This window comes from Podarcis gaigeae, assembly GCF_964106915.1.
Source record: "Podarcis gaigeae genome assembly, chromosome: 3".
NCBI classification, from domain to species: domain Eukaryota; kingdom Metazoa; phylum Chordata; class Lepidosauria; order Squamata; family Lacertidae; genus Podarcis; species Podarcis gaigeae.
Genome location: NC_139680.1, coordinates 58,101,489 through 58,120,590, shown reverse-complemented (window position 1 = coordinate 58,120,590; position 19,102 = coordinate 58,101,489). Strand labels below are relative to the sequence as shown.

Here is a 19,102-nt window from a genome sequence, read left to right as displayed (position 1 = left end):
TTTAATAAGTTGAGTATGGGTTACATCCCACTAAGTTCTATTCAAAGCAGACCCATTGACATTTATGGGCCCAAGTTAGTCATGCCCATTGATTTTTGAAGGGCCATGTTAAACACTGGATGCAACCCTATGTTTTTATGAACTATTCATTCATATAAGTTCTTTCAACATCAGGGAATATAATGCATGCATGTACTCATGTGTCATCTTCTTTTATAAGAGAACTTTGATGCCTCCAGACAAGCATCAAAGAATAAACTCTACCTTTTGCTTATAGACTGCATTTCTACTTTTGTACCTTTAGTTTTCTCAAAGTCTTTAATGCCTTCAACATTAAAGCTATGTATCCATTCTAAATGCTGTGAGGAATGCTTAGCTTAGAAAAGAACACACTGCTACCAGAAAAGAAGCAACGAAAAATGCTAGATACCTCATGAAGTTTGTTATTTCTGTGTTACAGAACACAACTGGCTGAACATGCACATCAAGGCCTACAATACCTAATCTCCTCAGAACTATAAGGGACAGCACCAGCCTGGTCCCTGCAAGTGCAATTTCAGTCCAGAGGAAGACCCTAGATCAACACGTGTTTATTTATTGATGTAACCATAATCCACCCCCCAAATATTTCAAGGCAGAGTACAAAACATGAGAATAAAATCCACATAAAAATTATTAATAAAACATCAATATCTACTGACAGGTTAACAAAGAAAACTTGTGTTACAGTGGTTCTGTCTAAACAGTATAGTTTTCACCAGTGTTACAGGGCTAACTTCTCTCTGACCATGTGCTGACAACTTGGGGTCAAGATTACAAGAATTTGAAAGGAGAAGGATTGAGGGTTGAGCAACTGACGGCTGATAGTTGGGGGAAATAATATAAAAACTGCGTACTTGACAGCATTTTTTTTTTTGTAAGATGGGGGCAAGACGTGGAGCATGCATATCTGATGCTGCAGTCCTGCTTCCTCCTCCTCACGCTTATTCTGCTTCTTAGCCTGACCATCTAACACAGGGGTCAGCAAACTTTTCCCACAGGGGGCCGGTCCACTATCCCTCAGACCTTGTGGAGGGCTGGACTATGTTTTTATTTTAAAAATCGAATTCCTATGCACACTGCAAGGGGGGCAAGTAGTCCTCCTCCACCCCCAGCCCCAGCTGCCTTCTTGGTTTGCCACCTGCCTCATTTACTGAAGGGCTGGCAGTGGTGGTGTGAAACAGGCCTAGAGAAAGAAGGCACTGCTTACCTTCCCAGGGGCTGCTGCCGCCAACGCCGCTTCTCATGAAGCAGGTTGGCAGAGCGAGCTCATCCGCTCTGCTCTCTGGCCCACAGGAGCACCAGGGCAGGGGCGGCGGGAGGAAGAGGCCAAGCAGCGGTGGCTCTGCCAATCAAACGCCACGCCTGATTTACCTCAGCGCGGTGCGGGAGACATCTTTGCCAATCAAATGCCGCTGAGGTAAACCAGGCACAGCGTTTGATTGGCAGAGCCACCACCACTTGACCGCTTCCTCCCACCGCCATCGCTGGGAGTCTCTGCTTCGCGGTGGGTTCTGGCTTTGCGGTGCTGGATTTAGTAACCCAGGTGGGCCTGATCCAGCCTGGGGGCCTTAGTTTGCCAACCCATGATCTAACAGTTAAAAGATCGATTCCTGGTAACTATACCCCTGCAGAGAGTGCTTGACTGGTTCACTGAGATTCTGTTTTCAACAAACTGGGGATTTATTGATTTGAACCATCAACATCTTATGGATTTGAGAGAGGCATAGTGCCTAAGACCTGCTGCTCCCAGTTTCTGATAGGGGACAGACATTCACTCATTTTCTCTAAAATACAGTGTGTTATATCAAGCAGTGTTTACTTACAAAGTGGGGTTTTTATCTCCCAGCATCAAGGATACAATTTTTATTTTTTATATATATAAAATGTTGAACCTCCAAGTTAAATCATTCACCTCCTTCCCAGGTTCTTCTCCCATTGTTCAAAGAAGCACCTAAACCTAATCACAGTTGAAATAAGACCTAGGCTACTTCACCACTAGGTGGCACACTTTATACTAATATAAATTCTTACTACCTGATTGACTAATGAAATTCCAATTTCTGCACAGTTTGGAGTCTTTACTAATAAAAGGAATAACAAACAACAGAGGTGTCATCTCAAGAGAACTTTACCGCCTACAAAATAAAGGCGTTTTTAATAACAAGATTTCTCCCTCATCTCTTCTAAATGAAGGTTGCTTGATAGGCTCTAAGTCATAACTGAGATTTGATTTGAATACACGATTTTCTCTGTCTGGCTGTGCCTCTGTTGGATTACAAACTGGAATAAACAAAAGTGTTTTTATTTTATTTCCACAGGTCAGACAAATGCTAACACAAATATAAAAAAAGAGAAACTGAAGTAAAAGCGAAACGAAGCCTTGCTTATATCTTCCTTCCAGGGCTTTATAAAAGCAGCCCTTGGTAGAAAATAACAGTGTTACTTTGTAACAAATCACATTCTATTCATTCTATTTTTCTGGCTATTGACACAATTGCATGGTGTAGGACACAGGTACAAAACAGCTGATACTTGTCAAAAAAAGGTTGACCAGCCTCTATTATAGTAGAAAATAAGCTTTCAACGTACACTTAGATAACCCTCAGGCAGAATGAGAAGGCAGCTGAGATGGTGTCTAATTAGCTGTTGAAATAAACCAAGGTCACTGCCTAACTCCTTTGTACTTAAACCTGGGCCACTTAAATTCACAGGACCTGATCCAGGACAGGACCACAGAAAGAACAAAGAATGGAAGCTCCACTCCCAAGCCAGAGTTCTGATCTGGAATGGATACCCCTTCCCATTGCTCTCTATTTTTAATTCTACTTTCTTTGATGGACTATGTGAGGCTCTCAGAGTATTTGTTTGGCCCATTTGGCCCTAGGAGAGGGACTGGTGGCAAAGCTCTGTGGAACGTGTCCCCTCTTGCCAAGAAGCGGCCCTCACAGAGTTTGTCCCACCTTTGTGCCAGGCAGCAAGGCTTTGCAATGGCTTTTCCTTGAGGGCGAAGCCCTTGCACAGCTTTACATCTCTACCCCACATGGTGGGGGCAGCAGCATGGCATCTTGCTTCAGGCGCGAAAATGTCTTGGGCCACCTGTGTGACTAATGGTAGTACCAGAGCAAATAGCGGAGGCTTAATTTCTTAATCAACCAAAGAATCATTTGAACACCGTTCTTACACCAACTGTGTCACGTTCTCCTTGAGAGCAGTGTGTGAAGTATCCCTATTACCACCCATACCACATGACTTCCTAGCCCTCTTCAGGCATTAAAACCTCTCACTCGAATAGCATTGTGTGGTGGAGAACTGAGGCAATCAGAGTTGTAAACAGCAAGGAGAGCCTCCATAAGAACAGGGGGCTCCACATTTTAGAAGTTCACCCTTCAAGCCATGGAGGGTGACCCTGGCAACAACAGAGGTAGAGACTGGGGCATTTGTACCCACTCATTTCACATGATGCTGCTTGTATGGGGCTTTAGAACACCTGAAGCTTTAGAACATCCTGCATACAGACATTGGCATAACCAGGGCCGTCTTTACCTGGGGGTGCAAGGGGTGAGGGGCACCAGGGCACAGAATTCTGGGGGGTGCCAGTTACCTAAGTGTATTTTATTGAGCTGCTATGTGGCAGCTGGGTCAGCGAAACCTTTGACACGACTGATCTCGCGCCACCTGCCTGCTAATGCTGCTGCAGGGAGAGCACTCTGGAAAGTCTCGCTCACCAAGTCTGGGAGGAGGGGGAGTGACAAGAAAGAGGGAGAGACAGACAGAAAGAGAATGCATCTATCTAGCGATGGGAGTGTGCATAGGCTCCGGAAGAAGAGCTTGTATATATGCACTTGCAAGGGCCCTCCCAGCTCCTCTGGAAATAAGGTTGCTCCCACAATGAAAGGCTGCCCGAGATGGCTCTCCCACGCATGTGCACAATGCCCGCCCGTCTCATCTTTCACACACCTCGTATGTGTGGAGTCTTTACACTGTGTTCTTTGTCTTCTTTAGAAAAGCTGGCAAAAACTCCTTTTGGAGCTGCGCAGGCGTGAGCACCATTTATCAAATGATAATAGCGACATAAGCATAATAAAAGTTAATTTGGGAGCTAAACTAAATTTGGGGGCGCTGGGCGGATCTTTGTACCCCGGCGGTGCATATGCTAAAGACGGCCCTGGGCCTAACAACATGAGATGGGGTCCTTGGGAAGTAACATAAGAACGTGTCCTGAAACGCTTTTCTTAAAAATGAAATCGGGATCTAACCCTTTACCCTCTGGGCTCACCCTTGTCAAAAGCTCATCCATCTCTGTCACAAGAGTATCCAAATTCTTCTTTGCCACCTGAAGGAGTCTTTCTGGTGCTCGCTGAGGTGACAGTAAATGCTGAGGAGATAAAGTCAAACATTTTACATTATGGATTTCAGAAATAACACATTGCTGAATGAAGCTGCTCTGTTGACCTTAATTATTGCCGCTGCTGACACATAAAGCATGTTCATAAAAGAGGGCAAGCAGTATATGCATGGGTCTGAGTAGACACTGCACTGATAAACATGTAATGTGGCTTTTCTTTATCAAATGTTAAGAGTCATTTTGTGACATTAACAGCACACATTTCATGGCAATTTGTTTCCTTCCGTCCAAGAGAAGAAACATGAATTACTATAGCATCTTCTACTTATTAATCCTCCCAATAATTTATTGTAATAGCTATTTAACCACTGCGGCATGCTTAAACTAAGTAATCAAACCATTAATACACCACCAACCCATCCTGATCTAAACATAATCTCACATGCCAACAAAAGCGTGTGTGCTGGCCTCTCTATCCAGATGTGAAATCTAAAGCTGGTGATGGTTTTGAGAATACCTTTAATTCCTGGGTCGTATTTTCAAACGAATAAAGCATTTTATATGGAGGGTGTAGCGGGCCACTGAGATTGACACTCAAAGCCATCTGGTTTAGAGATTCTAAGTCACGAAGCAGGACTCCAGTGCACTCGTCATCACAAACTGTGGGAAAGGACAGTAAAGAATATTTATTCTTGCTAAATATTTGAGGCAGATGCTTGGTATTTCAACTCAGAAATATTTTACAGTGCCCATAAAGTTCTCCAAAATATAAGGCCACTAAACTCCAATAAATGGTGCCTTAAAAACCCATGGTGCAATAAAAGGAAGGGAAACAAAGATGTGAGCAGCAGATGGGATAAAATGGGATATCTAATTGTCAACAACTTGAAAACAGGGCTTTGTGATTTACAATGTGTTTTCAGCTATTGCTTTTTTGTATAGGGGGAATTCAGTATATAGTGCATTTTATAAAGTCACAAAAGCAAACCACAGGTCACAGTCCAGAGGAGCTTATAATCTCAATTTGGATGGAGAGACGGAAGAGATAACATGGGGATGGGTGGGCATAGGCATGGACAACAAGGATGAATGCAAGCAAATTCATTTAATTCACAATGGCTAAATTCAATTGTTGATTGGGAGTAATGCCAGTAGCATGGCTTCATAAAAGAAATGGGACTTTTGAGTTCAGACCTGAAGGGAAAAGGGAAGCCCTGTTCACACATTACTTGCATGTAGGGCACTCACAGTTTTCCTGGGATAGTGATCGTCCCATCCCCCCCCCCCCCCAGCACCATGTGTTGAGTACATTTGTCAGGAAAGGATCCATACAAACATGGCTGGGACACCTAGTTGCACCCAAACTGCAAGTGTATGTATGGATCCTTTGCAGACACACAATGCAATGGATGTCAGAAGGCAGCACTACAGTAGGGGTACAACATTGGGGTGGGGTGGAGAAACTGTGAGAGGGAAAACTTATGCCAACGAGACCATTCCAGGGATAAGGATAACAAGGGAGCATGGTGAAAAAAATGGTAAGAGAACAGGAGACTGGTGGCTCAAGGTGGTAGAAATGGAGAAGTACAAAATACATTGGGAAATTAAAGCAGAATGGTAAGACCTTGGAAGTGAAAAATAGGGAGGGAAATAAACTTGAGAATCAAGAGCAGGTGAATAATGCAATCATGCATGAGACATCATAATGTTCTCATTAAGGAGTCTAATAATAAAAGTCTCTGCCATAGGAAAATTAATCTAGACAATCTAAAATTACCTTAATTCAAATTTTTAAAGCAGAATGTATTCATGTAAAACAATTTGCCCTTTCATCATCAGTAGAATTAAGGGCTTGCTTGTGTTTGCAACACATGGGTTGCATAGAAGGGCTGCAGAACCACAGACCTTCCCAGTACAGTGGTACCTCGGGTTAAGTACTTGATTCATTTCAGAGGTCTGTTCTTAACCTGAAACTCTTCTTAACCTGAAGCACCACTTTAGCTAATGGGGCCTTTTGCTGCTGCCGCGCCGCCGGAGCATGATTTCTATTCTCATCCTGAAGCAAAGTTCCTAACCCGAGGTACTATTTCTGGGTTAGCGGAGTCTGTAACCTGAAGCGTATGTAACCTGAAGCGTATATAACCCGAGGTACCACTGTACAGATGATTAAGGACTGTGTTTAAATAATGGTACACCCACAACCACTATCTGGGATTATTCTAGAGCCCTTACTCAAGACATTAACCACAAATGATAATCTTCCCTCCAGTCTTTTCTCCAAAACTCAATCATTATGACCAGTCAAGGGCTGCCAAGAGTTAACCACAGGACTCCATTGTGGAGCCTCTTTGAAATGACTTGGGAGAAGAGTAGTTTTTGGAGCCCCTGTTTAAATGTGTATATAAAAATGCAAAATTCTACTCCCCCCCCAAGACAGCTGAAGTTATCCCTGTATTGGGATTTTTTCAATGTGTGAAGTTTTGCTGTCTTTTTATTAGGTTGGAAGTCGTCCAGAGTGGCTGGGGCAACCCAGACAGATGGTTGGGGTATAAGTAATATATTACTTCTACTACCATACTGAGCAAGATGGGGGGCTATGCACAAATTTTATCCCTTCCTATACTTTTTGGCATTCAGTCAAATTCATGTCAACTCTTTCTCATATAAGCAGCTATGATGCTGCTTCAGCCAGCATGGAACTAAAAGCTCCCGTTTAGCTGCAGAAGTAGAAACAACAGCAAGGAAAATCATTGGATGGGAGACAAATTGATTTAGTGCAATGAGAAGGCAACTGTCAAGCTGCACAAGGAAGCACGGAGATGTTATTTTCAGCTCCTTCCTTTCCTCACTAAGTTCTTTTTCCTTTCCACTCCATACAGTCCTCCCACTAATTTGTTGCTTGAACTGAAGTGCACTATAATTGCTTGAGTAAGGGGGCAATATTTTCTACTTTATGCATGCACATCAGAAAAACCTATTAGTGGTGCAAGTCTTCTCATTTGTGTGCTTACGTATGGAACACAAAGAGAGAGCACATTTCCATAAATAACATATAGTTTTAACACTGGGCTCTGTGTTTTATATACCAACATCTATTCTAGTTGGTCAAGGAGTCAGACAGATCTGTCAGGCAGGCATTCAGAAACTATAAATCAAATAAATAGTAGAATACTGTTTTATTTGAAAGACCTAGAATCCTAAATAAATAAATAAAAATACTTTGTTGTGCTGGTCCAATAGATAGCTGCATACTAACAGATTTCCCTACTTAACACTGATGTATACTCTTTTGTTTAAGTAACCCTTTTCTAGTTAACCTTGAAATAGCTGGCAATACATATAGCAAAATGGGATGCAAATGAAAACCAACTTAATTCAGCATGATAGGAAAAACAAAACAAAAAACAAATCCTGAATGGCTTATAAAGACATGAAAATATTCAGAATGAACAAGCAACTGTTGCCTATAACGTGCACACTGAACATTCATCATGCATTAACACCTCTTGCTAGATAATTGGGTTGAAAAGAGAAGATGTAGCAAGTTCCACAATTTAGTAAAAGAGACAGAGTAATGTTACTCCAATATGCAGCCTGGAACGTACTGAAAACGTTTCAAGGCTCTAATTACATAATTTATACATGACTAAATATTTCTATGGTTTAATATATAAAACTGTCAGTATAAATTTGTGTTCACTATTAGAAAACGCAGCATTATGTCCAGATCATTACTGCTGTGCACACATGAAAGACAAAAAAAATCATGCAATGTTTCAGTAAAGAGTTAGCAGCAAGCACCAGCTTTTCCTCACAAATCTGCTTCACTTACCAAATACAGGACATCTCAGAGTTGTCTTAAATGTGAAATGCCTCATAAGAAAGCATGTTTGTTAAAACAAGGAAGTCTTTTTTTTTAAAGAAAAAACTGCTTGCAAAGATAACTAAATCTTATGTGCATTATCTAATGAATTGCTTCCCATAGCACAGGTGCAGAAAATTTTTGGCCCTCCAGATGTTGGTGAACTATAATTCCAACCATCCCTGGCCATTGGCCATACTTGCTGGGGCTGTTGGGAGTTGTAGTTCAGCAACTTCTGGGCAGCCAAAGGATCCCCACGCTTGTCCTAATGCAAAGATTTTTGGTTGCATAATGGAAGTCTGCTCCCTCTTCTTGCCCCATGCCTCCTGCCTGAAGCTGTTATGGATTTCCCCTCAAAGCCTCCATGGCAGATTTCGGGAGTGTTTGTGGGGAGAGGAGCGGGTTAGTTCTGTTGTGTAACCAGAAGGCCTTGCACCAGCAAATGCACTTAAGATGGATACTGCCCTAAATTTTGCCCAGCTCATCAGTCATTTTCAAAAGAAAAGTGTTCTCCAAGGCCAGAATCCTAAGAACCTCAATCATGGCAGAAAGCTGCCTCTCACTGCTTGCTTAGCAAGCCCTTGCCATCTGAACGCTAACTGAATTCAGAGTGTGGGTCACCTTCTAAGCTGGGTTGGGAACCTCTGGCCCACCAACCAAATGGAATGGCCTGAAATGGGTCCCAATTTGGCTTGCGAGGTTGTTTCCCAAAAACCACACTCATCTGCCCACATCTGACACCCTATCAGGTGGGGGGTAGATACAGATACGGCTTGACAGGCTGCAAAGCAAGTTCTCCACAGGACATTTGACTATGCAGCTGACCCTTGCAGGGAGTAGGGTGCAGTTGCTGCCCATCAGCTGACAGGCAGTGAGTTCAAGACCAGTGGATTGGCTGTGTGACTGAGTTACCTGTGGGAGATTCAAATGCTTAGTTCAGGCATAGGCAAACTCCAGTCCTCCAGATATTTGGAACTACAATTCCCATCATTCCCTGACCACTGGTCCTGTTAGCTAGGGCTGATGGGAATTGTAGTCCCAAATATCTGGAGGGCTGGAGTTTGCCTGTGCTTGGCTTAGTTGAACCCTGCAGAAAGTAGCTTTGCCAACTCTATGCTTGGCAAATTACGTTGCCAACCGTGAAAATTAAGTGCCACCCCCATTGTTGCCTGGAGGACAAAGTAGGAAGCCTGTTGTACCTGTACAATCAGGGTTCTAAGCTACACAGAGCTTTAGAATTACAGCAGGCCAGACCTTCTCCTCCAATGTGTGGAGGATGATGGGACAATGGGGGAGGTGATAGAGGAAGCAGGATCAGAAGGTCCTTGCCCTCTCCTCACATTTATCCCAATAGCATGATGGTTTAACTGTCCAAGCAGGCAGAATTCTTCAGAATTGTTCCCAGTGTTTTTAGCAACACATTAAGCAAACATCACAGATGAGTCCTTATTCAATTGCAATTTTCTATTTTTGCATTCACGTTTCACCTGTGACTGTCCTTGTCTTTGACGGGAATGGACTAACCATCCAAAAGCAGATTCTGCAATGTAATTTTTGATTATCATTTTGATAGGCTTAAGTGTAGCTAATCAGAGTAAATTGGTCACATGCTGAGGACAGAAAGCAGAAATACAGGATCAATTTCACAGTGACCAGAATTCAAGCAATAATAAAAGAGAAGGCAATCTACACAGAAGAGTGATGCTGGAGAAATCTATCAGTGCTGTCAGCGCTGAAATGGTGGTTATTTTTATACTTTTATCAAAGTGTACAGCCTTCAACATCTTGTACTCCTTCACCCAGCTCTACGTTTTATTAGGCATGTGTGAACCAGCATGACTAGGGGAGCTGGAGAAGGCAACATTCCTAGAAAATATTAATCAGAAAATGACAGAGTTGATCAATATTTAGGAGGGTACATAAAAATTAAATAAATCCCATATAATCTGTCAAAGGATCTGTGAAAACCATGATGGAAGCTTTAAAAAGTATATTTTTGTGGGGTTTGAAAATCCATCTTACTCCTTCTGCTGGATGAGATTCAAACAAGGGGGAAGCTCATTTCTCAGCAGCTGACCACATAAAAGGTAAAGGTAAACGGACCCCTGACCATCAGGTCCAGTCGTGACCGATTCTGGGGTTGCGGCGCTCATCTCACTTTACTGGCTGAGGGAGCCGGCGTACAGCTTCCGGGTCATGTGGCCAGCATGACTAAGCTGCTTCTGGCGAACCAGAGCAGCGCACGGAAACACCGTTTACCTTCCCGCCGGAGCGGTACCTATTTATCTACTTGCACTTTGATGTGCTTTCAAACTGCTAGGTTGGCAGGAGCAGGGACCGAGCAACGGGAGCTCACCCCATCGCGGGGATTCGAACCGCTGACCTTCTGATCAGCAAGTCCTAGGCTCTGTGGTTTAACCCACAGCGCCACCCGTGTCCCTAGCTGACCACATATTTGCATGCAAATGGTCCCAGGTTCAATCTCCTATAGGACTGGGATGGATCCCCTTGTGAAATTCTGGAGTGGTGCTCCTAGTCTAATGGTCAGCTTTGATATAAGGCAGCTCCATGTTCAACCCAGTGTGATCTTCTTTTCTGATCATATACATGAAGCTTTTAAGCTCTTTCCTTCAAATAGTAACTACCTCCCTATTTACTAGAGGCCAAAGGAGCTTCCAGAGTGGCACCCTGTAAAGCAAAAGAGCCTGCTGTCAGATGTTATTGTTCCCTCCCCATGTGCAAGCAGAACTGTTTCCCACTCTCTGTGTTTGGGTCTCACCAATACCAGCAGTTCTAGACATGGAAGATAGAGAAAGGACATGATTTCAGGGATATTGGAGGGGCAGCGCCTATTCTCAGTAAAATTCTGAAAAAAACACAATTCACATTCTGAAAAGCAAAACAAGCCACCCAAGATCCAGAAGTACTGTTAATATACATACAAACACATGCTATGCCTTCTCGAGCATGCCGGGGTTCACATCCTGCACACTTCCAGCCAGTAGATCCAGGTTTGCACGTGCACTGTCCAGTGACAGGATCACAGGGAACAGGCAGAGAACCATATGGATGGCACTCACATTCTTGGCAAGATCCACCAGGAATTCTTGGGTTCCCAGTGTATCCAGGTGAACATCTACAAAGTTGCAAAAATACAATAAATACTAAATTAGTCTTGTGAAGTCGGGGTAAATGAGTTTCTGCGGAGGAATCATCATAGAAGGTTAGGATGGATATATATATATAGAGAGAGAGAGGGGGGGGGGTAGGTAGGTAGGTTTGGCAAGGTCCAGGGAGAGGGTTTTTGTTTTTTTGCAAGTTCTGGAGGGAGGTGTGGTTCTTGTGTGGTAGCACAGGTAGCACAGGCAGGTGATGGGTGGCTTTGGCAAAGTATAAAAGGGAGGGGTGGCTGCCATTGGCAAGGGGAGTCATAAGTGAGCAAAGCACTTTTTTTTCATCACATATCTCTTTTTTCGTTCTTCCTATGAGCAACTCTTGTTTTCAGTGAATTTCATTCTGTCGATATCGTCCTATCTTTCTACTTAAGATCATGTTAAACATTTAGCTTTATTGCAGACACCTCTATCAAACTGCTATGCAGTAATGTGATTATACAAATGAACAATGATGGCTTTTGGAATGCTAATCTGACAGTGAAAAAAGAGGCTGCACTGAAATTTTATTCAACATAAGCTTACAAAGGAGGCTTGCTCCTCCACAGTCTACTTGAGGCCTGCAACTAATACCCAGTAACTTTTTCATCTTGGAGTTCTAGCATGTCCTAATAATCAAATGCTTCAGCATGTGAAGCAACATGTCTCAATAGCTTGGAGATATAGCAGGCCACTAGCTGGTTCTGTTCAATCCCCATATAATCCCCAAGTGCCCTTCCTAAGAATAGCAAAGTCATAACAATCTGGAGGCATCTCCAGGGTTACCAATAACAAGATCCAACCTAGCCCACTGCAGTCATTCTGCATGACAGAAATTCAACAAGGAGATGGCAACTGACAAAAAGAGAGGTAGGAACCTGGTAAGACTTTCAGTCAGCTATGGAGAAAAACTGTTCCTTCTATCAGATATGGGAAGGCAAAGCGTAGGCAGTCTCACGGTGGCAGAAAACCACCTGTCGATAATCTTCCAAGAGATGATGGAAGATAACATCTGCAGACTCAGAAGATGAAGAGCAGAGCACTATTCAAGTCTTGCTGGCTCCACCTTGTTTGACACAGCGCTTGTTCACTGGTAGGAGCAGCAACATACAGGTTGGACCCCTGGACGGTTAAGTCCAGTCAAAGGCGACTATGGGCTTGTGGCACTCATCTCGCTTTCAGGCCGAGGGAGCCGGTGTTTGTCCACAGTTTTCCGGGCCATGTGGCCAGCATGACTAAACTGGCACACAGAGGACTGTGATGAGTACCAGAGCGCACAGAAATGCCATTTATCTTCCCACCACAGTGGTACCTATTTATCTAGTTGCACTGGCAGGCTTTCGAACTGCTAGGTTGGCAGGAGCTGGGACAGAGCAACAGGAGCTCACTCCATTGCAGGGATTCGAACCACCAACCTTCCAATCAGCAAGCCCAAGAGGCTCCATGGTTTAGACCACAGCGCCACCCGCATACTGGTTGCAATTTATTCCCTCATTACAATGGGCCTCTTCTGATTAGACAAATTTACGACACATTTATTGCTTGCTTGTCCATCACTCCTTTTGCCATTTGTTTCCTAGTTGCTACATCTTTATTTTATAATTTGTGCTCAATACTTTTCCTTACCTTTCACAGTACTGTCCTTCATATCCAGGTGGGCAAGCAGTACATCGGTAATCATTGACACCTTCTGCAACGCATGATGGACTGAAGCTTAAAGCAGAAAATCAAAACCATAAGGTTTCAGATAACATATGACAGATGCAGAGAGGGGCATCCAAGTGATTTTGGACCCCCCTCTCACAATTTAAAAATGCAGCTGTGGTGATTTTGATGCAAAAGAATGTCAGTTAAAGACTTCTGTGGACTTGTCACATCACACAATGTACATTTTCTTAATGGGAAATGTCCTGTTTCATCAATTGACAAAATTATATAGCATTTGGTAACCAAAATGAAAGAAACTGACCATAAATGCTGTTTACTTTGGAATAAGTGACTTTAAATTAACATGGGCAAAATAATCACAACCCCCAATCTGCCATGCTGGGTATGGATGAGGCAGAAGTGTTCCTCTGTCGAGCCCTACCTGAATCTGCCTCCTCCGTCACAGGCAGAGCCAAACTAGTGAGGAGAGCACCAATGCACTTCCACCAGCAGAATCTTTGCAGTGATAATAATTGGGACTTTCCCCACCACCCTTGCCCAGGGTGTTTCTTTGGTTGAGCCACAATTCTATGCAGATGATTTACCTGGGAGTAAGTTACGTTCAACTCAATGGGATTTACTTCTGAGTAAACATGCACAGGATTGTACTGTTAATTTCCCATATTAATGGTAGGATGTCACATAACACCCATTTTCAGTAAATGTTATTGTTTTTGTACTCCTGGAAACACTTGTGCATGAATTTCTAGTGGGAAAAGGGCATGGCTCCTAGAGGAGAGATCTGCTTTTGTTGCTGTTATTACATTGTTTTGTTATGAATTACAGAGTAGTTTTCTGCTCTTTTTTTTAATGGATTTGAATGGAATTCAAGTTCACTGCCAACAGTCTGAATCAGTGAACTGACCCAAAGAGGCCAGTGTCAAGGTTTGTCATTGAATAATAATATTCATAAATTCAATTTCCTTGCCTTTATATACTGAATGTCTGCTAGGGAGAGAATAATGCTGGTTAACACTAACACTACTACTTTCTATTGAAGTTTTTAATGTATACTTTAGAGTTCATGATACTGTCTAGCCTGCTTAAACCCTCTTATACACTGTTTGTACTGTAGACATGTGGCTACTTCTCAGCTGGCAAGCAAATGAATAAATTGCTAGTGAACAACTAGACAAATTTCTTAAATGATGATACATGCACCCTAAAAGTGTTTCAGATACATGTTCTGATCTTTAGCAGATTTTTAAAGTATCATTTAATAAATGAAGGCCTGTGGCAATGCTGCAGAGTTGTCATTCCAGTCCATGCTGTTTTTATTTGGAGATTAACAATCTAAATCCAGGATCGACCAGGATGAAAGAGTTTGGGTTCAGTGGACTTTGGGTTTCCCGTGCTGAGCTGAGGCTACATCATGGAAGTCCCTCCTCCGTCTAAGCTGAAACCAGCCTAAGCCCCTTTCCCCAGCTCAGCTGGGGTTCAAGCTAGTAGAAGTTAAGCCACTGTAATTGATGGTGGCATAAGCCCCACAAAATGACTGTTCAGGGAGCTCAGTCATGTGACCTAGCAACCCAGCTGAATTTACGTAACTTGCACCAGCGTAAATTATGCAGTTAAGATTGAACTTTTCAACATCTCCACCCCCAGCCCCCAAATAATAAAACTATCGAAATGCTTCAGCCTTTCCGCTTACAGAATCTGCTCTCACCACTTAATTGTTCCAAGGCTACAATCCTATTCCCACTCCTGGGAGGAACCCCATTGAAATCAATAGGCCGCACTTCATTTTGGCACTTCGCTTGTTTTACCGGCTAAGCAAGGTTATTGTAAGAATTTTGTGACATGATATTTAACCTCCGTGCAGACTTTAAAGCCCTGAGAAGCATGTGAAATTGTTGGAAATGTTAAGCTGATATGCCCAAGGTTTGTAGAATATGCATCAAATGGGAGAAGAGGAAAAGCATTGACGGAAACAGGTGCCACAACATTTGCAACTACCTGTGCAACACTTGCTGAGCCAAGTTAATGCTAAAAAACCACTGTGGCAGCTGGAGCCCCAGACAAAAACTTCCCCTTAGCTATAGTGAAGTCAGCATCCTCCTCTAACTTGCTTAGAATGCATTAAATCAATAGTGCTTGAATGAGTAATAAAATTACACCTTTGCAAAAAATGTAAACAAATTGATCTACTCACAAACTCATTATCCAACACATTTTCAACTCAGTGAAAACAGACCCGCCAAGCAAGTCACAGTCTCGAGATTCTCCTCCCCCTACACTCACACCAGCTCATCACATTTGAAACTGAATGCTGAATAAAGAAACAGGAAAACATGTTAAAAATTTAAAGACTTAAACTCCTACCGACTCTTAGTACTGTGGCCTCTGCAGTGAAGCAAAAGTAGAAGAGCAATATACTCAAAGCTTAGTATTCTGCCTTGCTTCATAAACAATTAGATATGTTCAACAATCTGCAGTCTAGCTAGCTAAGATGCTTTCATTCCAACTGATAGAGACTTACGACCAAAACTGGTTTTAATAAGAACACTGTGCATGTTTCAAGCACTTCACATGCCTTATCTACTTATAGTCCTTACAATAGCCTTGTAAGGGTTCTGTCCTGGGCCCACTGTTGCTCAATAAACACAACGTTTGTTGTTTTCATAAACGACTTGGCTGAAGGAATTGAGGGGATGCTCATCAGATTTGCAGATGACACCAAGCTGGGAAGGGTAGCCAATGCCACAGAGTCAGGATGCAAGATGACCTGAACAGATTGGAGAACTGGGTCCAAACTAACAAAATGAATTTCAAAAGGGACAAATGTCAGGTTCTACACTTAGGCAGGAAGAATCAGCTGCACAAATCTAAGATTTGGGACATCCGGGACACCCGGATTGCCAGTAGTATATGGGAAAAAGATCCTAGTAGACCACAAGCCGAACATGAGTCAACAGTGTGCTGCAGCAGCACAAAAAGCTAATGCTATTCTAGACTGCATCAACAGAAGTACAGTGTCCACAACAATGGAAGTCACAGTGACACTCAATTCTGCCTTGGTCAGACCACACCTGGAGTACTGTGTTCAGCTCTGAGCACTAAAATTTAAGAGATATAACGACAAGCTCCAAGAAAACATCAGGAAGAACTTTCTGATGGTGAGATCTGTTCAACAGTAGGACGAACAGACTCCCTTAGAAAGTGACGGACTCTCCTTCCTTGGAGATTTTTAAACAGAGGTTTGATGACTCTCTGTCATGAATGCAACTGTTGGTCATTGTGTTAAAGAACAGGCAGCATCTTCAAAGGATGCAAAGAAATGTTGAGTATTGCTAAAGCCTGAAATCAACATAGCACAAGTCTTTTAGATAAAACAATCAGATACAGCATAAAGGACGATGAGAAAAAGAAGAGACCTCTCAGCATAAAATTAATAACATTTTAAGTCACATTTGCAGAAGAATAATGGGATGGAAAGGTCATTAGCATAACATACCCTACCAAATGGATTCAGCATGATAGTATCTCCTTTAAATTATTTGATCGTTCACAAGTTGTCCCAAACCAACATAACATTAAATAAGAACTCGATAAATTACAAAGCCCAGAGCGAGGTACTGTAATGCTTTTATGGCAGCTCAAAATATGAGCATAAGTCTCTCTATGGCTCCCTTGTGATTATATTGAACTTGAAAGCTCCGTTCTAGCTTCACTTGTGAGAATAATTTTTATAATGCTCATTCATTATCCGTTGACTATTACATTTTCCACCCTTTATGGATTTCTACATAGCTAATTAGCCAGGAAGCAATTTCTGAAGCAAGACAATTCAGCAGAGGTGGTTCAGTCACTATTCATTGTGACTCCATGCACCATTCTTTGTAATCACTGACAACTGACCCAGGAGAACCCCAAGGGAGATCTAGGCTAAAGCTAAGGCAGATTTGTAACACAGGCTTACTTGTTGCTTGAAACAGCCAGTGGGCATGCGCAAGGCCGGCAGTCATTAGGTGATCCTCTAACAATCCCATAGAACCCATGGGCACACCTATCACAGTGGTCGCCACTAGTGTTGTGACGGCAGTTCTGCGAAACAAAGAGACAATTTTCAGGAACCAGCTTGAAAACATTTGTGTTCGTCACCACCATTACATAATAACATATTGGTTGGAATAGACCTAAGGTTTATTTAATCCAGCATTGTGTTTCTCACTCCATTACAATGAAGTGAAGCAGAATGGTGTTGGGTGAGGGAGAGGTGAGAGGGGGACAGAAGGGAAGCCAATACCACATGGGTCATCAGCTGGGAGTTCCCTTCCAAGCTTCCCCTTTTCCTCTGCAGTCTTTAATTCTGCCTCTTTAATGGGACAGTGCAAACCCCCCCAGTACATTAAATAAGGACAGAATTAAAAAGTTGAAAGCCTATCCTTGGTCAATTCTCCAGGTTTCGGTTTGGTGTAGGAAACATTCCAAGATTTTCTGATTTATTTGTTTATTATTGAAGAACTAGGATCATTTCCAAGATAATCCAAGAGGAGCTCTGGTGAGCTCATCCATCTCTAACTGCATTGGCTCTAGAGATCTAGTGAAGATCACTTGAGTTCTGGCTAGCTATTTGAAATCAATCCCAGCATACAATACTCTTGTCTTCTCCCCACATTACTTTATCTGCTCACTCAACTCTCCCAGAAATACATCTACTTACTACCTGAAGTTCTTCTATTAAGTTGGTCCATACTGTTTCCTGTAATCATCTATTTTTGGGTTTCTTCTCTCAGCTAGTTCCCTATGGGCTACATGAGTGCGCACGTGTGTGTGTGTGTGCGCACACACACACACACTTTAGAATTGGCTCTATTAGGTTTAGAAACTGGTCCACAGCTTGTGTGGCAAGCATGTTGGTAGTATCAACTATGACAAAGTGATGTAGAATACATTCCAGACATGTGCCAATGAGATGTGGCCAGTTGTGTTTCTGCAGCATCTGGCTGTTTGTGTTTGTACTTCATACTTTATTTTCCATTGCAAACTCTGGTGTATATATAGAACAACATATTTATTGAACAAATAAAAAAAAAAATCAGCTCCATGGCTGCTGTTTTGTTATGGTGCAAAAGAACTCTGCACAAAAACAAAATAATTTGATAAACAGTCTAGGCAAAGCATAATTGTTGTACCTGACATATTGAGGTTTCAGGATCACACATGTCACTATGGCCATGGCACTGACACGGAACACAGGCACCAAAAGCCGGTCCTGGTCTTCTGCCAGCAGATGTGGAAGGAAGTCTATAGAAACCTGGGGAGCATGTCTGCAAGAAAGCACAGTGAGGAAACCAAATGCCATTATATTGTGGCTTGGATAGGAAGGATTGGATAAGACTGCAAACACATCTCCATTCCCACTAGCTTTGACAGGCAACCTGCTCTTCATCATTCCAACTGCATGCTTCAAGCTGTTTTACAAACAATGCACACTACACTTTAGAAGTAAGAGAACCAATCCTAATTGAAAACTCTGCTGCCAGATCCCTTGGGTTGCAAAGCAACACTACTAGGCTTTTCATATTACAGCTAGAGAAACCTTTCATTTAGATGCTCCTTCCTTGTACATCATGTTTCTCTCCCTCTATTTCCTATGAAAGAGAACTCTCTCTCTGTGTACACACACACACACACACACACACACACACACACCCCACTGGCTGTGCAAAGTGAGCAAAAGTACTCTGTATTCACGTTGTCCTTGCTGTGTTTTTCTGAGATGACAAGCTAATATCTGCCTACAAACAGGCTGATAGATAACAAGCAAATGCCCAGTGATACTCAGCAAAATATGTCTTCATGGCTACATTATTTATACTTGTATAATTTAAAGACCATAAAAATAAAGAATTCAGGAGAATAAAAATGCTACCATGGCCTGAGACCATTAGTCCTTGAAATAAAATTTATCTAGGTCTTGTACATTTTCTTCACCCAGCAGTAAAAATCAGCAAGCATGCTGAAAATTCCCATCAAAGATGACAGATGCAA

The 19,102-nt window shown here is 42.5% G+C and overlaps 1 protein-coding gene across 10 annotated transcripts in view; it reads right to left on the bottom strand.

The window, feature by feature from the left end:
* Positions 1-19,102, bottom strand: part of LAMA2 (laminin subunit alpha 2) — a 453,343-nt gene that overhangs the window by 82,657 nt on the left and 351,584 nt on the right. For 7 of the 10 annotated variants that reach the window (XM_083731000.1, XM_083731002.1, XM_083731006.1 and 4 more), the window contains 6 exons: positions 18,244-18,378; positions 17,028-17,152; positions 13,028-13,114; positions 11,192-11,385; positions 4,905-5,047; positions 4,319-4,417 (listed from right to left, as the gene is read on the bottom strand). In XM_083731000.1, the coding sequence (XP_083587126.1) occupies positions 4,319-4,417; positions 4,905-5,047; positions 11,192-11,385; positions 13,028-13,114; positions 17,028-17,152; positions 18,244-18,378 (783 nt within the window). The remainder of the gene's footprint in view (positions 1-4,318; positions 4,418-4,904; positions 5,048-11,191; positions 11,386-13,027; positions 13,115-17,027; positions 17,153-18,243; positions 18,379-19,102) is intronic. The other 3 variants (XM_083731004.1, XM_083731005.1, XM_083731001.1) reach the window with 1 other exon arrangement.